General features: G+C 44.8%; 1 protein-coding gene across 1 annotated transcript in view; it reads left to right on the top strand.

Moving 5' to 3' along the window:
• POLA1 (DNA polymerase alpha 1, catalytic subunit) overlaps positions 1-19,359 on the top strand; it is a 408,365-nt gene that overhangs the window by 75,254 nt on the left and 313,752 nt on the right. Inside the window, exons 17-21 of the mRNA XM_073667407.1 lie at positions 5,998-6,087; positions 7,104-7,220; positions 8,005-8,180; positions 16,626-16,755; positions 17,946-18,065. Coding sequence (XP_073523508.1) covers positions 5,998-6,087; positions 7,104-7,220; positions 8,005-8,180; positions 16,626-16,755; positions 17,946-18,065 — 633 coding nt within the window. The remainder of the gene's footprint in view (positions 1-5,997; positions 6,088-7,103; positions 7,221-8,004; positions 8,181-16,625; positions 16,756-17,945; positions 18,066-19,359) is intronic.

The following is a 19,359-nucleotide window of genomic DNA, read 5'->3' as shown; positions in this document are numbered from 1 at the left end:
GTTTTAACCCTAAATGAACTGACTGTTTCTATTTAAAAATAAAAAAAAAAAATGGAAGTTTGACAAAATAATTACAAACTCCATAAATACAACTCGCTAAATACAAGTCACATAATATCAACCTAGAAACAGACAATTATAATGAATATAGCAGGAAATCAGCTAGTATAAAATAGTGCAAGTGAAAATAACCGGAATATTAATACAAATACATTAATTCATTTCTCATATTTAAATATGTTGGATATCTAGTATTTAATTTCTAAATCCACTGTGCTTCTTTTTTCTGTAGTAATTTAACCCTGTCCCCACCACGATGAGATATAGGGACAGATTGCAATGCACTTACACGTAAGCAGCTGATATTACCTCCATGTTCATGCAAAAAATGCCTGGAGGCTCCTGACAAACTACGGGTAGTGGGATTTAGGACATCGTATATGTGTTCTGACAAAGGTTTTCTCAAAGTGCGGCTTGTGGACCCAACATACTGTTTATTACACTGTATGCAGAGAATCACATAAACACAATGATTACTGCACAGTTCATAAATGTCACTAGATGGTATATTTGTCCCTCATTATTAATTACCGATTTGTTGTTATTAATCATGTACGGACACAAGCCACATTGCCTTTGTCCACACTTAAATGTGCCTTTTGTGGACAGCCAAGAATTCCCCTTCTTTCTATGTTCGTTATTTCTAAATTCACTAGGAGAAATAATGTTTCCCACTGTGCGTGACCTCTTTGGAACAAATTTGCATCCATTTTTCAAAATTTACTTTAGAGTACTATGTAGAGCAATGGCAAATATTTCCGTACAACACCAATAACATTATAATAATTTTTGTCATATGTGGTTGAGAATATCACTTTTTTCAGGAATTTATTTATTCTATTTGCATTTTTGAACTCTGTGCTAAATATTGATCCCTAGTCTTACCATTAGCTTTATCTTTTGATGTTTCTATGGTTTTAGTGTCATACCTTCGATTTATTAGCCTCTCTTTAATGATTTGACATTCCTGCTCATATTTGACTCCATCAGTACAACACCTGCGTGCCCTTATGAACTCTCCTGTGGGTATGTTGCTAATAACCTGTTTAGGGTGCTGGCTCGAGGCGTGCAATATAGAATTGCCAGCTATTTTTTTACGAAAAAGGTTGCATTCCACCCTATGGTTATTAATATCACCCTTTAATTTCAAATCTAAAAAGGAAATTTCTTCCTTTCTTGCTTCAATAGTAAAGGATAAATTCAATTCATTAGTGTTTAAATAATTTTCAAACCCGAGAATGTCACTCTCCTGTCCGCTCCAAACAATTAAAATATCATCTATGAAGCGCATGTAATACCGCAGGTAGTCTGAATAAGGGTTAGAAATGGCATAAATGTATTTAGATTCCCACCAGTTCATGTACAGATAGTACTGATAGTACTCTAAAGGAAATTTTGAAAAATGGATGCAAATTTGTTCCAAAGAGGTCACTCACAGTGGGAAACATTATTTCTCCTAGTGAATTTAGAAATAACGAACATAGAAAGAAGGGGAATTCTTGGCTGTCCACAAAAGGCTCATTTAAGTGTGGACAAAGGCAATGTGGCTTGTGTCCGTACATGATTAATAACAACAAATCGGTAATTAATAATGAGGGACAAATATACCATCTAGTGACATTTATGAACTGTGCAGTAATCATTGTGTTTGTGATTCTCTGCATACAGTGTAATAAACAGTATGTTGGGTCCACAAGCCGCACTTTGAGAAAACTTTTGTCAGAACACATATACGATGTCCTAAATCCCACTACCCGTAGTTTGTCAGGAGCCTCCAGGCATTTTTTGCATGAACATGGAGGTAATATCAGCTGCTTACGTGTAAGTGCATTGCAATCTGTCCCTATATCTCATCGTGGTGGGTACAGGGTTAAATTATTACGGAAAAAAGAAGCACAGTGGATTTAGAAATTAAATACTAGATATCCAACATATTTAAATATGAGAAATGAATTAATGTATTTGTATTAATATTCCGGTTATTTCCACTTGCACTATTTTATACTAGCTGATTTCCTGCTATATTCATTATAATTGTCTGTTTCTAGGTTGATATTATGTGAGTTATATTTATGGAGTTTGTAATTTTTTTTTTCTTTTTAAATATAAACAGTCAGTTCATTAAGGTTTAAAACTGAGTTTTCTGAGATATCTCCATATGCCTTAAAAGTTTTTCCATTTCAACATTGTATTATGCTATGAGTAAGGATCTACATATCTAAAACGCGCAAGCCTCTGTACGCTTTTATTTGCACCATGGTCTCATGTTTATTTTTTTTCAAAATAAAGGCTATTTTTTAAGTCAATTTCACGAGTTGCTGGATAACTACCCTTTCATCACTTTATTGAACCACCAACAGACAATCACATATAGTACAGTCCCAGCAAATACACAAGATGGTGAAAATTACCGAGTTTCACCCTTCCGCTGGCTTGCTGGGATTAGAGCAGCTGTGTCTTTGGGCTTCCAGGGCCGAGTACCCCCACCAGTGTCACTACGCTTTTGTCGGGTACCCATAGAAAGGAGGTTACGACAAGCTTAGGAAGCTGACAGTCCATTGAGGTACGTGGCCATGTGACCTGATTGTCCCAACCTGGCTTCTCCTAACGTCCCCATGGGTTCAGTTATTGTCAAGGGAGCATATCTGTATCCCTCCAGCTGGGGCCGTGGTCCCTTAAGCTGTCATCCTGTAGAGCAGGGGTCTCAAACTCGGCTGGGTATATGGGCCGCACATGGAAAAAATTTGAATTTGGGGGGCCGCATTCTTTGTTCAATGTGACACCATTTTTTTTTGTATACACCTTTTGAACATTTTTTCCGTGTTTATTTTTTTTATAGCTTGGGTCGTTATGGATGTGGTGATAATAAACGTGCACTTTTTTGTGTTTACTTTAGTTTACATATAAAACAGCATTTTTAGTGCCCAATATTTTTTCATGCTTTATTTTTATTTTTTTGATTTTTACAATTTTGTTTCCCCCAATTGGCCACATTCAGTAATATTGTCTTACAATTAGCATCATATAGTAATAATGGCAAACATCCTGTGGCTATGTGCCCCATCCAGGTCCCCATCCTGTGGCTATGTGCCCCATCCAGGTCCCCATCCTGTGGCTATGTGCCCCATCCAGGTCCCCATCCTGTGGCTATGTGCCCCATCCAGGTCCCCATCCTGTGGCTATGTGCCCCATCCAGGTCCCCATCCTGTGGCTATGTGCCCCATCCAGGTCCCCATCCTGTGGCTATGTGCCCCATCCAGGTCCCCATCCTGTGGCTATGTGCCCCATCCAGGTCCCCATCCTGTGGCTATGTGCCCCATCCAGGTCCCCATCCTGTGGCTATGTGCCCCATCCAGGTCCCCATCCTGTGGCTATGTGCCCCATCCAGGTCCCCATCCTGTGGCTATGTGCCCCATCCAGGTCCCCATCCTGTGGCTATGTGCCCCATCCAGGTCCCCATCCTGTGGCTATGTGCCCCATCCAGGTCCCCATCCTGTGGCTATGTGCCCCATCCAGGTCCCCATCCTGTGGCTATGTGCCCCATCCAGGTCCCCATCCTGTGGCTATGTGCCCCATCCAGGTCCCCATCCTGTGGCTATGTGCCCCATCCAGGTCCCCATCCTGTGGCTATGTGCCCCATCCAGGTCCCCATCCTGTGGCTATGTGCCCCATCCAGGTCCCCATCCTGTGGCTATGTGCCCCATCCAGGTCCCCATCCTGTGGCTATGTGCCCCATCCAGGTCCCCATCCTGTGGCTATGTGCCCCATCCAGGTCCCCATCCTGTGGCTATGTGCCCCATCCAGGTCCCCATCCTGTGGCTATGTGCCCCATCCAGGTCCCCATCCTGTGGCTATGTGCCCCATCCAGGTCCCCATCCTGTGGCTATGTGCCCCATCCAGGTCCCCATCCTGTGGCTATGTGCCCCATCCAGGTCCCCATCCTGTGGCTATGTGCCCCATCCAGGTCCCCATCCTGTGGCTATGTGCCCCATCCAGGTCCCCATCCTGTGGCTATGTGCCCCATCCAGGTCCCCATCCTGTGGCTATGTGCCCCATCCAGGTCCCCATCCTGTGGCTATGTGCCCCATCCAGGTCCCCATCCTGTGGCTATGTGCCCCATCCAGGTCCCCATCTTGTGGCTATGTGCCCCATTCAGGTCCCCTCTTGTGGCTATGTGCCCCATCCAGGTCCCCATCTTGTGGCTATGTGCCCCATCCAGGTCCCCATCTTGTGGCTATGTGCCCCATCCAGGTCCCCTCTTGTGGCTATGTGCCCCATCCAGGTCCCCTCTTGTGGCTATGTGCCCCATCCAGGTCCCCATCTTGTGGCTATGTGGCCCATTCAGGTCCCCTCTTGTGGCTATGTGCCCCCTGTTCTTCACACACATAAAATAGAAAAAAAAAAAAAGATGGATTCTCACCTGTCCTCCGTTCCCTCGGCGGCCTTCCTGCAGATGTGGCCCGCAGGCACCACAGAGTCCGACCCCTTGACGATCCCGACCTGGTCCAGGAGGAGCCGCCGACAGCAGCGCTGCATTGCCGCGCAGAGACTGTTTCCCAGCACTGCATTTCCAATGCCAGCCGCCGGCCAATCAGAGGCCAGCAGCTGATAGCTGCGTATGGCAATGACGTCATACTCGCTGCGCCGACACGCAGATATCAGCTGCTGGCCTCTGATTGGCCAGCGGCTGGCATTGGAAATGCAGTGCTGGGAAACAGTCTCTGTGCGGCAATGCAGCGCTGCTGTCGGCGGCTCCTCCTGGACCTGGTCGGGATCGTCAAGGGGTCTGTGCCTGCGGGCCGCATAAAGCAGCCTCAGGGGCCGCATGCGGCCCGCGGGCCGCGTGTTTGAGACCCCGCTGTAGAGTGTCAAATCTGTATGTTGAAGCCATAGTTCCCTGGCTGCTGTTCTGTAGAGTCTTTTGCAGAAGGATATATATTTTTTTTTTTATACCCACATCTGTTCTTCAGGCCATACGCAGGTCAGGGAAAGGTGGGATGAGGTCAACTCTCATTGTTCGAGTGTTCAATCAATCTGCATAGTTTGTCCATCAATGTTTGCAGCAAACATCAATTGTTCAGTTACCCTGCGTCCCTGTCTCCCAAGGCTAAACATGAATTTAAGAGTCAATGTTCAGGCTCGTATGAAAAATGGTCTGTGCCTCCTGTCCTACTGAAAAATACATCTGGCCAAATTAACAATAAATGCTGTGTCGTCACACCCTTAGTTTACCAGATTGTGGTAAGATATTACTAGGGAGGTATAGTACAGTATCTGCTCCAGGGCCTGAATATAGAGGAGATCATTTTGGCTGCTTCATGGTTAGCTGTCTCCAGAAGGTCCTAGTAGAGTAGAGTAGAAAATGCCCAGATTTAAAGGGAACCTGTTACCATGATTATGCCGTCCAATCTGCAGGCACCATGTTAGAGCAAGGGGAACTGAGCAGATTGATTATATAGCTTTATGAGAAAAGTTTCAGTATAACCTGTGTTTTAATCATTTAAGCCTCTGCTCTTTCTGTGATTTTCGGGCCAGTGGGCGGTCTTATCAGTGACTGACAGCTTTCATTCTATAGGTGTGCTTACAGATAGCTGTCAGTCCCAGAAGGAGCTGAGGCTCAAATGATTAAAACACAAATTATACTGAATCTTTTCTCACCAAACCATACATAAATCTAATCAGCAGCTCTATAACATGATGTCTGCAGATTGGATGGCAAAATCATGATGACGGGTTCCCTTTAATATGCTATGTGTACATATTTGTTACCACAAAGTGACATATTATTGGAGTTGGTGTGTACGATCTGCCTCTACATTGAGATGATAATACAGAGATTATAGACACCGCTATTTCTTTGCTTTCTTTACTTCATTTCTTTGGATAGATATGTCTGAAATTGAAATCGCATTAATAGTGTTGTCTTTTTTCCGCCAGAATGTAAATGTTGAAATTGCCCTAACTGAAAGGACTCTTCTGGGGTTTTTCCTGGCAAAAATACACAAACTTGATCCCGATGTTATTGTGGTGAGTTGTTTTGATAGGCATGCTTCACCATGTGTTGTTTAACTGCTTTGGGACCACCCGTAGACATGAAACTTTCGGGGGGACCTGCAGCTACTCTGCAGTGATGTTCTAAAACGTCTCTGCAGTAGCTTGGGCAAATATACCAGTCCTAGTTACAAGGGAAATAGAAAATATTTCAATATTTAAATCCCTCTCTCCCTACCTCCCCCCCCCCCCCCTTCCCCCAAAAAAAAGGTTTTAGGCACAGTGTAAAATAAATAACCAACAAATAACAGGTAAAAGATAAATACAAATTCCACTGTCAATCCAAATTCCTGTGACTAGCCCTGCACCCATTAAAAAAAAAAAGTGTTAAAGTGTTTGTTACAGGATGGGGTCCTAAAACTAATTAAAAAAATAGATAAGAGAAATAAGTATTTTTCCACCAATATCAGAGTAAAAAAAAAGAGGGAATATGACAGTGACATAAAAAATGAAACCCCATGTATTAAGAAAAAAAGAGGCAAAAATTATTTGAATATTGAGGAAAAAAACTTATAGTTCTTTTAAATGCCATGTATGAAAAAAGCTGAAAATGTGGCTGCTCAGGAATGGGGGTAAATGGCTCGGTTTTGAACTGGTTAACAAATCTGATTCACTCATTACGGAAAAATATCCATGTGCAAACTTTATATCTGCAACATGTTCATTTACCTCACTGATTTGTGGCAGGATTTCCACATAGCGTTCAATGGGGAGTAAAATTTGGCATATCAGGAGAAAGATTGTCAAAGACTGAAAAACCCACTCTTCTCAAAGTTTAGAAATGCATTAAAAAAAAAAAAACTGCGCCCTTACACTGAATCTCTTCCAATTATCTTATATACCATTCTGCTCAGCTACTGCTCGTCTATGCCGTGCTGTCCACAGGTCGCACTGTATGTGCAACGTGACAGGTACTCTTTAACAGTCCTAGTATTTGTCAGATTATAATATACACGTGCTTGTCCTCATTTATCATATATTTTTTTTTTTAGGGTCATGATATCTATGGCTTTGATCTTGAAGTTTTGCTCCAGAGGATTAATTTATGTAAAGTTCCATTTTGGTCAAAAATTGGTCGCCTTAGGCGATCAACTATGCCAAAACTTGGGGTAAGTTTTATACATCCCACCATAGTAGAATTCCTTGTGTTTGTAAAATAGAATTACATTAAATGACTTTTAGGTAGATATTTATACACCTCATAGTTGATGCCCAGACGAACGCAATTTAATTTAATGCTCTACGTAACGTTGTAGATGTTTGTTCTATAGTAACTGTAAAAATATAACTTAAATAATATTGAAAGATATTTGAATGAAATGTGATTTATTTTTATTTAGTGATTAACTGTAACTAATTGGTTGAAATTGTTTGGGAGGAAGGAGGGTAACCACTACCATTTCCCATGTTTTTAAAGGGAATCTGTCACCAGGTTTTTGCCATGTAATCTGAGAGCAGCATAAACAGGGACTCTGATTCCAGTGATATCACTTACTGGGCTGCTTACTGTAATTGTAATATCCATTTTATCAGCTGGATATTATCACTATAGGACTAGTGCTGCAGTGTAGTCCAAAAACCACTAATTGGCAGCTTTCAGCCTATGCACAGTGTACACAGAAAGCTGCCAATCATTGGTGAGGGCTGGGTTACACAAGACCTGTCATTCAGAGAATTGGTAGATCTGCAGCAGATAAAACGGTTTTTCATCAAAACTGCAGCACCCAGTAAGGTAAGCGATACATCGCTGGAATCAGGGTCGCTACCCCTACATCATGCTGCTATTAGATGGGGTAGAAAAAATATGGTAAGATTCCCTTTAATTTTTTTGTTGTACAGCCATTCACATTGTCTCTTTATGTATTTTTTTTATTTCATATTTATTACCTTTAGGGTCGGAGTGGTTTTGCTGAAAGAAATGCAGCATGTGGTCGAATAATTTGTGATATTGAAATTTCTGCAAAGGAGTTAATCCGCTGTAAAAGCTACCACTTGTCTGAACTGGTCCATCATGTACTAAAATCTGACCGTGTAATGATTCCCCCAGAACATATTCGTAATGCATACAGGTATTTAAAGCTTCTGCTTTTTGTTGTGTCCCTGACATGCATTTAAGATATTACAAGGGGATGATTATGGATTATTTGTATTTCTTTGTGCTTGGCTGCTTCTCAGATCAGCTTTATTAGATCAAAGCTATGTAATATGACTAAAGTCTATCCAGAGTGTCTACAAGAAGTCAGTGGTAGTCTGAGACACGCCTCCTCTCTGATCATTGGTTCAGGCTTCTGCTCTCTCCTCCACCTGGAGTTTCGCTTCCCTGGATTGGCTCCTGTGTATAAATATAGGTTCTCATGAAGTTTGTGTGTGGGATTTATATTACAGCAAGACCAAGATTTTTCTCCAGTACTTATTACTACACCATCAACAAACGAAAAAAGAGAATTATTAAATAATTGTCACATTTGCTGACGCAAATGATCCACAGGTTTGTCTAAAAGTTGAGCAAACTCGCAGGAGGAAAGGGATGAATTATTGGGCAAGTTAGATTTTAACATAACAATCCTTTCAGAACTCTTTATAATATTTTTATACCCGCATTAATGGAAACTGTACTGCGATCATGATCACAGCATTGGAGCAATGGCTGTCGTGGTAAATTCTACTACATTGTTACAATGTTCCTGTCCTTATTAATCTTGCAGTACACGTCTGGCACTTTAGTTTTCAAGCATCTGACATGAGGATTTTTTTTTTTTTATTAGAACAACATGAAAATTGTTCCTTTTTTATTTTTTATCTCCCAACACTACAAATATTCCATTTAACGATACAGTGCACCTCTGCTGCTGACCTTGGATAGGTCATATTGAAGACATTCAAAATCAAAATTGTCTTTAGTATAAAAAATATATGCTGACAAGTATATATTCAGCTCAGTGACCTGACCAATCTAGTAAACAACAACCTTTATAATGGAAGAGGCTGCTTTTACATTGAAAATAATGCATGGGCAGAAACTTAAATGATACATCACTTTGGCTCTTTGCGAACATGACAGACTGAGCGTTTTTTTTTTAATGTAAGAGCTACATATTCCATTATAGAAGATTGGTCCAGACATTGAACTAAATACATCCTGAAATTGCACTTACCTTGCACAGGAATTTTAAGATTTTGTCAACTTGCGTTTGTTTGACCTCTGCAAATTCAAGGTAAATTCAGATTCTTATTTTAATCTGTTCTGGGATAATTCAGTTCTAAGTAAACTTTTTCCCTTGCTGTACTGATGTATCGAATTATAGTATTTTGGCTTTTTCCCCAGAGCTTTATGTAATGTCAGAGAAGGCCCACGTATTTTTTTTAATGTTTTAAAACATTTGTAAAAAATGCCACACTTCAATTTTTTTTTTAAATTTTGTGGCAATGGTGTGTGTGTGTGTGTGTGTGTGTGTGTGTGTGTGTGAGATTATATATCCATTTTCAGCAGCAGATGGAAGGAAGGGAGACACAGTCATTACTAGTGGGTAGGCGGAGCCCACATAGGATAGAACACCTCAGATTAAAAAAGAGTGTTGTCCGGCCCCTCCAGCTTGGGCTCCTCCTACTCCAGCTCTCCAGTCTAAAATTTGAGGTCACAGAGGATGGTCGCTGCTGGAAGCAGCTCCTCAGAAAATTTTTTTATTTTTATCGGACAGAGACTTGGACCCCCGTGGTCTTGAGGTCTCAGGGGTCTCAGCGCTGCTGGACCCCCACCCCTCCCTTGGCGGATCTGCATTACCCTTTGAGAGAGGTCCCTGCAGAACCCTGCCGGCCCCGGGGGATGAGGGATGCTTCCCTGGCGGGGACGCAAACCGCGCATCTGGGGTCACTGCGTTCTCCGCCCTGGGGGGAAGCTTGGGCACAGCGCCACAAATCCCTGGGGGTCCCTGTGGCGCTCAGCTGGGTGAGTACTCAGCATGTTAATGTGTTTTGAGTGCTTCAGCTGCTGCTGCGGCAGCCGCTGCTACATGTATTCATGTGGTGACTTGTGTTTTTTTGTCCGCAGGTGGATGCCTGCAGGACATGGAAGCGGGGCAGGAGCGGAGAGCGGAGGAGTCGCGCGCGTTTTTTTTTTTTAAGCCGGCGGGGGGCGTGGCTTCGCGCCTTCCCGGTCTTTCGCGGGCAGGAAGCTCTGAGCGCGCGCTTTCTCCTGCCCCTCCTCTTCCGGCTTCTCTCTCCTCACAGCGCGGCGGCCATTACTGAACGGCTTCCATCGGGCTCCTCACTCTCCTCTCCTCCCGACAGACCGAAGGAACACTGCACCGCGGCCAGCTGGGTGAGTCGCTTCTGCCTGTCAGGGCAGAAGCTTAACCCCTCACCCCCTCAGCGCAGGGCACCTTTCTGAGGCACAATAAGGTGGCAGACTGTGCTGTCCTGCAGCTATTACCTCATATAGAGGTTCCTTTTTTTGTCTGGGGCTCGCACATCCTTTTCATTTCACAGAGGTTGTGGGGAGTCTGCGACATTAACCCCTTATTAGGCGGTTATCCCTTAAATGGGGGTCAGCTGGGGTAGCTCTCTCTTTAAGAGCTTTAACCCTTCAGCTTTCTTTTAAGAAACCACACTGTCCTACTTACTGACAGGTTTAACCTGCCATATACTGTGTGAGGGCATGTCAGATCAGGGTCCAGGAGGTACGGACCGTCTCCCAGGTCCGCTACAGGATCAGTCTCGCGTGTCTGACACGCAGGAGTCCTCGACGGCGTCAAGCGCAGCGGTCGGGGGTTTCGGTGATGGGGCAGTGGTCAAAATGGAGGCCCTCACTCGTTCTATTGATGGCCTGTCTGACCTTCTAGGTTATTGGGTGTCAGCTAGATCCTCTCATGGCAGGAAGCGCCACAGGCCGGTACTGCCCTCCCCGCGCAGCGACTCGGAGATCTCTGTTATGGAGGGTTCCCCTTCAAGCTCAGATGGGGAGATGTCCGATTCGGATAAGGAGGATCGGCAGGGGCACTCTGCCTCTTTTTTGGGCCGTGCAGAGGCTTTTATTGGAGCCATGAGGGAGGCGTTAGTTTCCGGAGGAGGTAACTAGACGTCCTGGTAAGTCGGCCCGGATGTTTCAGGAGTCGCATAGGTCGCGCTTGGCATTACCATCTCTGGATGAGCTTAATGGGGCAGTGGAGAAGGAACGCCTGTGTCCAGATAAACGTTTTCAGGGGACACGGTTTTTTGAGGCACTGTATCCGTGTTCCACGGAGTTGATTGATAATTGGATTCCTTCTCCTGAAGTGGATGTCCCTTTATCCCAGCTTAGCAAATCCTCATTACTGCCTGTTAAAGGGAAGGCGAGTCTGCAGGATCCGCTGGACAGAAAAACGGAGATGGCGGCGAAATCCATCTACGAGGCCGCGGGTCATGGATTCAGAGCGGTGCTAGGATCCATGTGTGCTTGTAAAGCTTCCCTAAGCTGGTTGGACCGTCTACGGACGGCGTGGCAGGATGGATCCCCGCTATCCGAGGTAGATGGGCTTTTCAAGTTGTTGGAGGATGCGGCCCGATATGGCAGTGATGCAGGTTTGGATACCGCGTCACTGCTGTCCAGGGCGCAATCCTCGGCGGTCACAGTCAGAAGAGCACTGTGGCTCAGACAGTGGACCGGGGACGCGGTTTCCAAGCAAGGTTTGCTATCTTTAGCTTACAAGGGTGGTCAGTTATTTGGATCTGACCTCACGGAGCTGATTGTCAAGGCAAAGGCAAAAGAAGTGGCCTTACCACAGCGAAGAACTGTGGCTTCTGCGTCGGGCAGGCCTAGTGCCGGTAGTAGTCGGCGGCCCTTTCGGTCCAGGGGACGGTCCGGTCAGCCCTCTTGGGGATCGGGTCGTCCCTCTTTTTCAGGAAAAAAGGCTTCTCAGAAATCCCGCACTCCCTGGAAACAGAGCTTCCGTCAAGACAAGCGGGAAGCTGACAAAAAGCCCGCTAAGGCGGACTGACGCCAGGTTTTCACTCGAGGGCTCTCGAGTGGGGGGTCGCCTGCTCCAATTCGAATCGACTTGGGCGTCCCGCGTTTCGGACGCCTGGGTGACGCGGGTTGTGTCAGCAGGCTACTTCATAGAGTTTCTTTCTCGACCCCCGGACAGGTTTTGGCGATCTCGCATTCCGTCAGAGCCCGAGCTAGTTGCCGCTCTACGGCAGGAGGTCGATTCCCTTCTGCAGAAGGGTGTGGTGGTACCGGTTCCGCCGGAGGACCGGGGAAGAGGGTTTTATTCAAACCTCTTTGTGGTCCCCAAAAAGGAGGACAAATTTCGCCCCATTCTGGATCTCAAAAGATTGAATCGGCATGTCCGCACCCGGAAATTCCGCATGGAGTCGCTTCGCTCGGTTGTGGCGGCCCTGTCGCAGAACGACTTTTTGGTGTCAATCGACATTCGCGACGCTTATTTGCATGTTCCCGTCGGAAGGGCCCACCAACGCTTCCTTCGTTTTGCCATAGGTCAGGACCATTTCCAGTTTGTGGCCCTACCATTCGGGTTGGCCTCGACGCCCAGAGTTTTTACAAAAATTCTGGCACCTCTCATGGCGATCCTTCGAAGACAGGGGGTTACGGTTCTTCCCTACCTGGACGACCTTTTGATTGTGGCGTCCTCAAAGGAGGAGGCGGTGACGGCTCGCAATCTATCCCTTCAGCTCCTGGAGGACTTCGGGTGGCTGGTCAATTGGAAGAAGTAGTCTCTGGAACCGTCGCAGTCAATCCTGTTTTTGGGGATGCATTTCGACACGGTACGAGCAGTGGTGTCCCTGCCTCCAGACAAGCAAGCAAGTCTTCTTCGACATGTACAGGTTATGAAGTCTTCGACAGCAATGTCCCTTCGAAGGTGTATGCGCCTTTTGGGTTTGATGGTGGCGTCAATGGAGGCACTTCCGTTTGCCCAATTTCATTCCAGGACTCTCCAAATGCTCATTCTGAACCGTTGGGATCGATCACAGGCTTCGCTGGATCGCAGTGTCATCATCTCCCACAGGGTGCGAGAGTCTCTAGAATGGTGGTTACGTCCGGAAGCGTTATCCCTGGGGAAGTCCTTCCTCCTTCCGAGGTGGTCGGTCATAACCACCGATGCCAGCCTGTCAGGCTGGGGGGGTGTCTGGAACGATCTCTGGATTCAGGGAGTATGGTCGTCGGAAGAGTCTGTCCTGCCGATCAACATCCTGGAATTGAGGGCGATTTTCCTTTGCCTCCAACACTGGACGGTCCCTTTAAACGGTCTGCCAGTCCGAGTGCAGACAGACAACGCGACGGCGGTCGCGTATATCAACCATCAAGGTGGAACGAGGAGCTCCAGGCTCATGATGGAAGTGTCTCGGATCCTGGTATGGGCCGAGGCCAAGGTGCCAGCCATCTCTGCGATTCACATTCCGGGAGTTCAGAATATCACGGCGGACTTCCTCAGTCGCGAGAAGGTGGATCCCGGAGAATGGAGTCTTCACCCAGAAATTTTTGCACAGCTGTGCTCCCGTTGGGGAACTCCTCAAGTGGATTTGATGGCATCAAGGTTCAACACCAAGTTACCGACGTTCATGTCCAGGTACAAGGACCCGAAGGCTGTGGCGGTGGATGCTCTGGTGGCTCCGTGGGACCAATTCGAGCTAATCTATGTGTTCCCGCCGATATCCTTACTTCCTCTGGTGTTGCGTCGGATCAGACTGGAAAGAGTCCCGGCTATGTTAGTAGCCCCAGACTGGCCAAGGAGGACGTGGTTCTCGACGCTGGTGTCGCTTCTGGCTGCGCCTCCACTTCATCTCCCTCTTCGCCCGGACCTGTTAACCCAAGGGCCCGTTCGTCATCCGGACCTGAAGTCTCTGCGTTTGACGGCGTGGCTCTTGAGACCGAAATCTTGACTCGTCAAGGTTTTTCAGCCGAAGTCATTGCCACTCTGCGAGCTGCCAGGGGTCCTGCCACTACTAGGATCTATCACAAGACTTGGGAGGCCTTCTTTTCATGGTGTTCGGGTTCTTCAAGGAACCCGAGGATTTTTTCCATTCCCAATTTGTTGGCCTTTTTGCAGTATGGCCTGGACAAGGGTTTGGCAGTTAGCACTCTGAGGGGTCAGGTTTCTGCTTTGTCCTTGCTGTTTCGGAAGGCTATCGCCTCGCGTAGGGACGTTCGTTCCTTTTTTTCGCGGGGTAACCCGTCAGTTTCCGCCGCGGAAGGCGCTTGTGTCCCCTTGGCTGCTCAATCTGGTCTTGGAGGCTCTTCAACATGGGCCTTTTGAGCCTATGGACTCCGTTAGCCTTTCTTTGCTTTCTTGGAAGGTTGCCTTTTTAGTGGCAGTCACCTCTTTGAGAAGGGTTTCTGAACTGGCGGCTCTTTCTTGCTCGCCTCCTTTTCTGGAGTTTCTCCTGGATCGCGTGGTGCTTCGCACACGGGGCGACTTTCTACCTAAGGTGGTGTCACAATTTCATGTTAACCAGGATATTGTGTTGCCCTCGCTCTGTCCGGAACCGAGGAATGCGAAGGAACGGGCCTTGCACTCATTGGATTTAGTGCGGGCTTTGAAGTTCTATTTGTCTATTACTCAAGGTTTTCGGAAATCGGACTCTCTGTTTGTGATTCCAGCAGGTCGTCGGCGTGGTCAACGAGCTTCCAAGGACACTATAGCTCGATGGATTCGGTCGGCCATTTTAGAGGCTTATCGACTCAAGGGCGAATCTTGTCCAATTAAGATTCGAGCTCACTCCACGAGAGCTGTGGGTTCATCGTGGGCTTTTCATCAAGGGGCCTCGGCAGCTCAACTCTGCCGGGCGGCTACCTGGCGCTCCGTCCACACTTTTACAAAGTTTTATAAGGTGGACGTCAGTGCTTCCGCTGATGCAGCCTTAGGACGTAGGGTCCTGCAGGCGGCTGTAGTTTAAGTTATCGTTAACTTGTATTTAGCGCTAGTTGCGCATTTTTCTAGGTTGTTGGGATTCTGCCTCTGTTGTTTTTTTCCCACCCTTTAATTTTTTTTGACTGCTTTGGGACGTCCCACTAGTAATGACTGTGTCTCCCTTCCTTCCATCTGCTGCTGAAAGACGGATTTTGGTAAGACCTTACCTGTAAAATCCTTTTCAGCGAGGGAAGGAAGGGAGACACAGCTCCCTCCCATGGCAGAAGTGTGTTGTTGTGTTTTCAGATGCAGCGTGACCCTTCTCTGATAGCGATTATCTGGGCTGAGGTCGGCGCGCTAAGGCTCTGTTCCAGCATTGCCAGCTCATCGCAGTGGTCAGGTCCAGTGAGTAGTACCTGGGACTGTGTGGTTTTTCTGTTATATGCATAACCTGTCTCTTGTTTTTTTCTCTGAAGTTCTTCAGAAGGGGTTATGTTGCTCCGCTGGTGATATTTGCTCTTCCTTAGCTTGTGTACGGACTGGAGAGCTGGAGTAGGAGGAGCCCAAGCTGGAGGGGCCGGACAACACTCTTTTTTAATCTGAGGTGTTCTATCCTATGTGGGCTCCGCCTACCCACTAGTAATGACTGTGTCTCCCTTCCTTCCTTCGCTGAAAAGGATTTTACAGGTAAGGTCTTACCAAAATCCGTCTCTTTGGGGGAAAGAAATTACACAGAGCATTTAAAAAAGCAAAAAAAAACCAAAACACTACATTGATTCCAACAATTCTAAGGAGACATCAAACTGCACTGTGTGTAGTCATTTAAGTATATTGCAGAAACAGTCACATCAGGTTGTAGTGTTTTTTAACCCCTTCCCAATGTGTGGCATAATAGTACGTCAAGTATCAGGTCCATGTGTATGGATCAGACTCAGGCGCTGAGCTTGCATCCGCCTCTAATAGCAGTGACTGTAGGTAGCTCCGATTGCTGCTGTTTAAACCCTAAATGCAGACTCTGACATCAGCATTTGAGTGGTGTGATCCTGGGGGTGCTCTGTTTTAGGCACCTAACAGACCTTCCATGAGATAAGCCAATGCGTTGCCACTGCAGCTAGAGGCCGGCTTAAAGCTCCTGTCACAGACTGGGCTTCATAGGAAACCAACATTTTCACTATATCCTGCAATACATGTGGCAGTACATAAAACACAGGGTTAAAGTGCCCTAAGGGGACAAAAAAAAAATTTAAAAAAAAAGGAAAAATTTTTAATATTTTAATCCGCTTTACATTTAAAAATAGACATATTTTGTATTGCTGCATCCAGGAAGGTCAGATTTATCAAAATATAAAATTAAAAAACCTACACAAGTTGTTCAGGTGTTTACTGTACAGCCAGTTGTTTTTTTTTTTAATCATTAAATGGCATAACCCCACCCCCCCCAATACTCGACTGTGTAATTCCCCCCCATCTCCTGCCATTGCTCCTGTGGTCTCCTGCGCATGATGACCGATTCAGTGGTTCTGCCGATATGTTTGACACGTGACTGTTTGAACACTGACTGCAAATCAAGATGGTAAAACTGTTTACAAAAAAAATATTTAAATATTTTTAGGAATTTGTTTTTTTGTTTTTTTTTAAAATCCTCATCTTGATGATTTTGTTTACCTGCAGTGATTCTTCTCAACTTCTATACATGCTGGAGAACACGCTCATAGATGCCAGGTTCATACTACAGATCATGTGCGAGTTGAATGTTCTTCCCTTGGCCTTACAGATCACGAATATAGCAGGAAACGTCATGGTAATCATTTCTTTGTTTTATTCTCTTCTAAAGTTAAATGTTGTCTTCTAAAGTCAGATGTCAAAAAACATAACATAAGGGAATATGGAATGTCACAAATAAAATCCCAGCACTCGGGTGGTTCCCTCTGTTCTTTGCTTTCTTTGTGAGGGGGTGCGCTGTACATTGACTTGACTGCTACAGCCAATAACTAACTGCAGTGCTGATGCCTGCATTTACGGCTTTACACCATAAGGCAAGCGATTGGCTGCAGTGGTCAAAGCCAGCTGGAGATTTAAAAACAGGTGAATAATTGTGTTTCTTTTTTTGGGGTTTACTGTTGAGAGAATTGAGCCGTAATCAACCCAATAGCTCTGAAATATTTCACTTGTACAGTAGCACACGGGTATGATCTTTATTTTTATATTTTGCTGAGAAACTTTAGAGCAAATGATGGAGAGTATGTTTTAATTTTTAATTGACTGTAACTCCTACATGTCATATAATCTCCTCAGCCATCTAATATCCCATTCCATGTTGTGCCTCCACAAAATGGTTTGAAGTCTGTCTAGTCTTTCATTCTAAGATCTTTTATGTTTTTTTTCTCCTTTCCCCTTTCCATCCAGTGAGTGCATCAAATTCAGCTTGAAATTTCTAATGACTAGAAATGATCTAGTTTCATAGCATGTCGCTCTTACTGAATCAGGCGACTGTAACAAACTGACTCCGTTGACAGAGATGATGTGTCTTGTCAGTGTATTCATCTCTCCAAAATCATGTTGAGCTGGTTTAAAAGGAAAGTGTCATTTTGTGTGCCATTTCATTCCAAAAACTTGTTCTCTGTAACAAGTAAATGTCTTTCTATATTTTGAAGGTAGAATGGTTGACTCTGGCATTTTCTTTGTGAAACAACCACCTTCTGTGCTGAACAGGTTTTATGTAGCATCCTTACAGGGTACCTGTAGCACCTTTCTCATCTTTTAGGAGGGGGGTGTGTGGGGGAGTTGGACACACTGACAGTGTGTTATTTCTGTAGGTGATCTTAAGCACCTAAATGTGAATTCCTTTCTTATATAGTCTTTTATCATTCTCACTTATTTGCTTCAAGGTTAAGGAAGAAAATCTGCTTTGTTTACTTGCAAAATTTATATTTTTGTGTATGTTATATGTTGTGTAATTCCACTTATTGTGAATGCTTTTTCTTTTAACAGTCAAGGACACTAATGGGTGGACGTTCTGAACGAAATGAATACCTTCTGCTTCATGCTTTCTATGAAAATGACTTTTTAGTACCAGACAAACAAATTTTTAAGAAAAGCCAGCAGGTTGTGGTAAGCATCTTGTTGTTCTATTTCTGACACCATTTGATTCTTCTAATATATAGGACCATCGTATTCCACATCGCTTTACAGACAACATCGCTGTCCCCATTGGGGCTCACAATCTAAATTCCCTATCAGTATGTCTTTGGAGTGTGGTAGGAAACCCACGCAAACAGGGGAGAACATACATGACCCCGATGCTACAAGGCTACAGTGCTAACCACTGAGCCGCTGTGCTGCCCTATATTATAGTGTTCATAGTTGCCTACTGTCCCTAATTTCCCAGAACTACTTGGTTAAACCAGGATTTTTGGAAAACCCAACCAAATGTGGCATATTTGGGCAGTGTGTCCATCAGCGTTACTTAGATGGGATAGGGCATTCTTGGGAGGCAGGTGCTTGGGGCGTTGCTTAAATATCTCATAAGCATTGGCAATTAGAAATATTGAAAAATAATATTGTAAGTATATATAGCATTTTTACTTTTTTTCTTTCCAAATATAATTTCTAACATAAATGTAGAAAAAAGCACTGTGCAAATAAAAGCACTATCAAACATACAACTATATGGGATGAACAATGCAGGGAAACACTGGTTAGGCTACATGATAGTGAGTGGTCTCTGGCGAGCGTGTGTACGCCGGCTGGCCACGGGATGTGATATCAAATTATCAATGACAAAACCCAAAAAATCTTTCATGCTGATACAAGTAATATGAAATAGTCTAGTCCTGGGGTGATCTACCCATGCTACCTTCACTTACTGTCTGTGTTTGTTCTTTATGGACGTCTTTATTTACACAGGTATTGAATGATTTAATGATGGGAAAGCTAGTTATCTATTTGTGCAGATCAGAGGGTGATACCTTTTTATTTGCAAACTATACAGACCATCAATCTGATTAAAGAGGTTTTCAAAGATGTAGATGAATTCCATATATTCATTATTAGTTAGTAACAAGATTTTAATCTGTGGTACAACCCTGAGTTTTTTTTTTATTTTAAGTGAACTTGTCATTCGTTTCATGCTACTCGAACCCCAGACAGGATGAATCAAAGATTGGTGCAAGATTAGAACCAGATGTGTTTTTCTCTAAAATGCCCTGGTGGTTCTGAGAAAACATGGTTTGAAGATCCAGCCGAGGACCATAGGCAGCGGTGAGACCTATCATTCAACTAGAGCAGCGTAGGGACAATCCAGCAATGGCGCTGGCCTAGTCTCATCTCTGCCTACGGGCACCAACCAGATCTTTAAACTTCATTTTCTCTGCAACATCTGAGTGTTTGAAAGAAAAATCTACTT

This window comes from Phyllobates terribilis, unplaced genomic scaffold, assembly GCF_046119375.1.
Source record: "Phyllobates terribilis strain yellow unplaced genomic scaffold, ASM4611937v1 Scaffold_2__4_contigs__length_985480577, whole genome shotgun sequence".
Classification (NCBI taxonomy): domain Eukaryota; kingdom Metazoa; phylum Chordata; class Amphibia; order Anura; family Dendrobatidae; genus Phyllobates; species Phyllobates terribilis.
Note: the sequence above shows the minus strand (reverse complement) of the source record. Positions and strands in the feature narration are given on the sequence as shown.